The sequence below is a fragment of the Camelina sativa genome, chromosome 14, assembly GCF_000633955.1.
Source record: "Camelina sativa cultivar DH55 chromosome 14, Cs, whole genome shotgun sequence".
NCBI classification, from domain to species: domain Eukaryota; kingdom Viridiplantae; phylum Streptophyta; class Magnoliopsida; order Brassicales; family Brassicaceae; genus Camelina; species Camelina sativa.
This window is the reverse complement of record NC_025698.1, coordinates 22162786-22165027: the sequence shown is the minus strand read 5'-3', so window position 1 is coordinate 22165027 and position 2242 is coordinate 22162786. Positions and strand designations below refer to the sequence as shown.

The 2242-nt window shown below is 40.4% G+C and overlaps 2 protein-coding genes across 2 annotated transcripts in view; both read right to left on the bottom strand.

The window, feature by feature from the left end:
* Positions 1 to 706, bottom strand: part of LOC104743871 (protein psi1-like) — a 2741-nt gene extending 2035 nt beyond the window's left edge. The window contains exons 1-2 of the mRNA XM_019235567.1: positions 495 to 706; positions 88 to 407 (exon numbers count right to left, since the gene is read on the bottom strand). Coding sequence (XP_019091112.1) covers positions 88 to 407; positions 495 to 706 — 532 coding nt within the window. The remainder of the gene's footprint in view (positions 1 to 87; positions 408 to 494) is intronic.
* On the bottom strand, positions 1008 to 1753 carry LOC104743870 (protein psi1-like). The gene is made up of 3 exons (XM_010464906.1): positions 1739 to 1753; positions 1213 to 1622; positions 1008 to 1125 (listed from the first exon to the last, which is right to left on the bottom strand). Exons 1-3 carry the CDS (start codon positions 1751 to 1753, stop codon positions 1008 to 1010), a joined length of 543 nt encoding a protein of 180 aa, XP_010463208.1.

The window sequence follows — 2242 nt, the reverse complement described above, 5'->3', positions numbered from 1 at the left end:
GTTCATCTGTAAGTTGTTGTGGGAACTTAGTCCGAAACCGAACTCTCAAATCTCCTCTCTTCCTTTTCTCCTTTGATTTTGGCATGCCTTTGCCTTGAACAACTGTAGCATATCCAGGGTGAATCACATCTTCTATCTTCAAACTCATATTGTCACCATCAAGTAAAGCAACAGAAAGCTCGCATCCCGTTAATGCTTCGACGAGAGAGACTTCCACATCCATTTCGAGGTCATCTCCTTCTCTTTTAAACACCTCATGCTCTTTCTCAACTATCACGAATATCAAATCAGCCGGTACGGTACTCCCCATTGCTTCGTTTCCTTTGCCTTCGAATGTTACTTTTGTTCCTCCTTTCCATCCTGGTTTCACTTTTATTTCCACCATCTCTTCCTCCTCACTCATTTGCCTACACAACACAAAAATTTAGGAAGCTAGTTATATAGTCTTCTTTTCGTAACCTTGTTGCCAAGTTAGGTAAAGAAACAGAACCAACCCTGAGCTGGTAATAACATCTCTCTTGATCTTGATCTTCTTGGTACATCCGTTGCATAGCTCCTCAAGCGTGCATCTTAGCTTCTTCTCTGTTGGAGAAGGTTTGGCCACTTTGGCCGAGGAGCTCGAATACAAAATCGGGTTGGCAAAGCTCCTTGGAACCGTGGTTGTAGATCTCTTAAGTGTCGGCATAAATCCACCGGAATCCGTCATCCTGTTGCTCCTCCCTACATACGAGAAACTCCGCAATGTCGAGTTGGTTGAGGTGTCCGTGGCCGTGTTGTGGCTACAACTTCTCGAAAGAGATATTCGTTTCTTGTTCCCCACGAAATTGGTATTGGTGTTGTCATATCTATAGCTACGAACCTTACAAAGACCCACACCTTCCTCATTATTATTAGTATCCGTCCCCTTCGTTTCCTAGGAAAAGAAAATCTATCAAATACATATTACCGAACCTCAAAAGAATTAAATCGTATGTTTTGTTGTGAAACTAACCTGGACTTTGAAGGCGTTAGGTTTNGGTACTCCCCATTGCTTCGTTTCCTTTGCCTTCGAATGTTACTTTTGTTCCTCCTTTCCATCCTGGTTTCACTTTTATTTCCACCATCTCTTCCTCCTCACTCATTTGCCTACACAACACAAAAATTTAGGAAGCTAGTTATATAGTCTTCTTTTCGTAACCTTGTTGCCAAGTTAGGTAAAGAAACAGAACCAACCCTGAGCTGGTAATAACATCTCTCTTGATCTTGATCTTCTTGGTACATCCGTTGCATAGCTCCTCAAGCGTGCATCTTAGCTTCTTCTCTGTTGGAGAAGGTTTGGCCACTTTGGCCGAGGAGCTCGAATACAAAATCGGGTTGGCAAAGCTCCTTGGAACCGTGGTTGTAGATCTCTTAAGTGTCGGCATAAATCCACCGGAATCCGTCATCCTGTTGCTCCTCCCTACATACGAGAAACTCCGCAATGTCGAGTTGGTTGAGGTGTCCGTGGCCGTGTTGTGGCTACAACTTCTCGAAAGAGATATTCGTTTCTTGTTCCCCACGAAATTGGTATTGGTGTTGTCATATCTATAGCTACGAACCTTACAAAGACCCACACCTTCCTCATTATTATTAGTATCCGTCCCCTTCNGAAAAAGAAAGAGAAAGAGAAAGAGAAAGAGACAGAGAGAGAGACGTTTTCGGGAGATAGATGAATGAGAGAATTGAAACGTTTTTGTTATCGTAACTTCCTTTTTTAGACAAAATCTTTTGCCATTGACCGAAACAGATAGGAGCACAGATCAATAAGGTTCAAGATAAGAAACGCTCTCATCTAGAACTTGATTCGTTTTTTTAACCTATCTTTTTTCTTTGGTCGGTCATTTTATTTCATCTCAATCTCATAACGAGTCGCTGTTGTCATAATATATACGATATCTTTAATATATATTCACATATGACAACAATATGACTACTGTCCAAAAAGATTAGGAATTGACTTTTGTAAAAATGTAATGATATAATTCTTTACATGGAAAATTAAGATTGGTTGCTTTAGTTAGCATTGAGTAAAAAAATGTCAAATTATATTTAGGAAAGATCATTTTGGTGCTGGCAACACGATGAAATTTACCGGGTTCCTTCGCTGATACCAATTTTTGGAATCATTCTATCTTGGCAAAAGAAAATTACAACTGGTCACCGTATTTACCAATTGGATCCAACACTTTTGCCAAGAAAGGTAAACAGGTATGATTACTTTAGA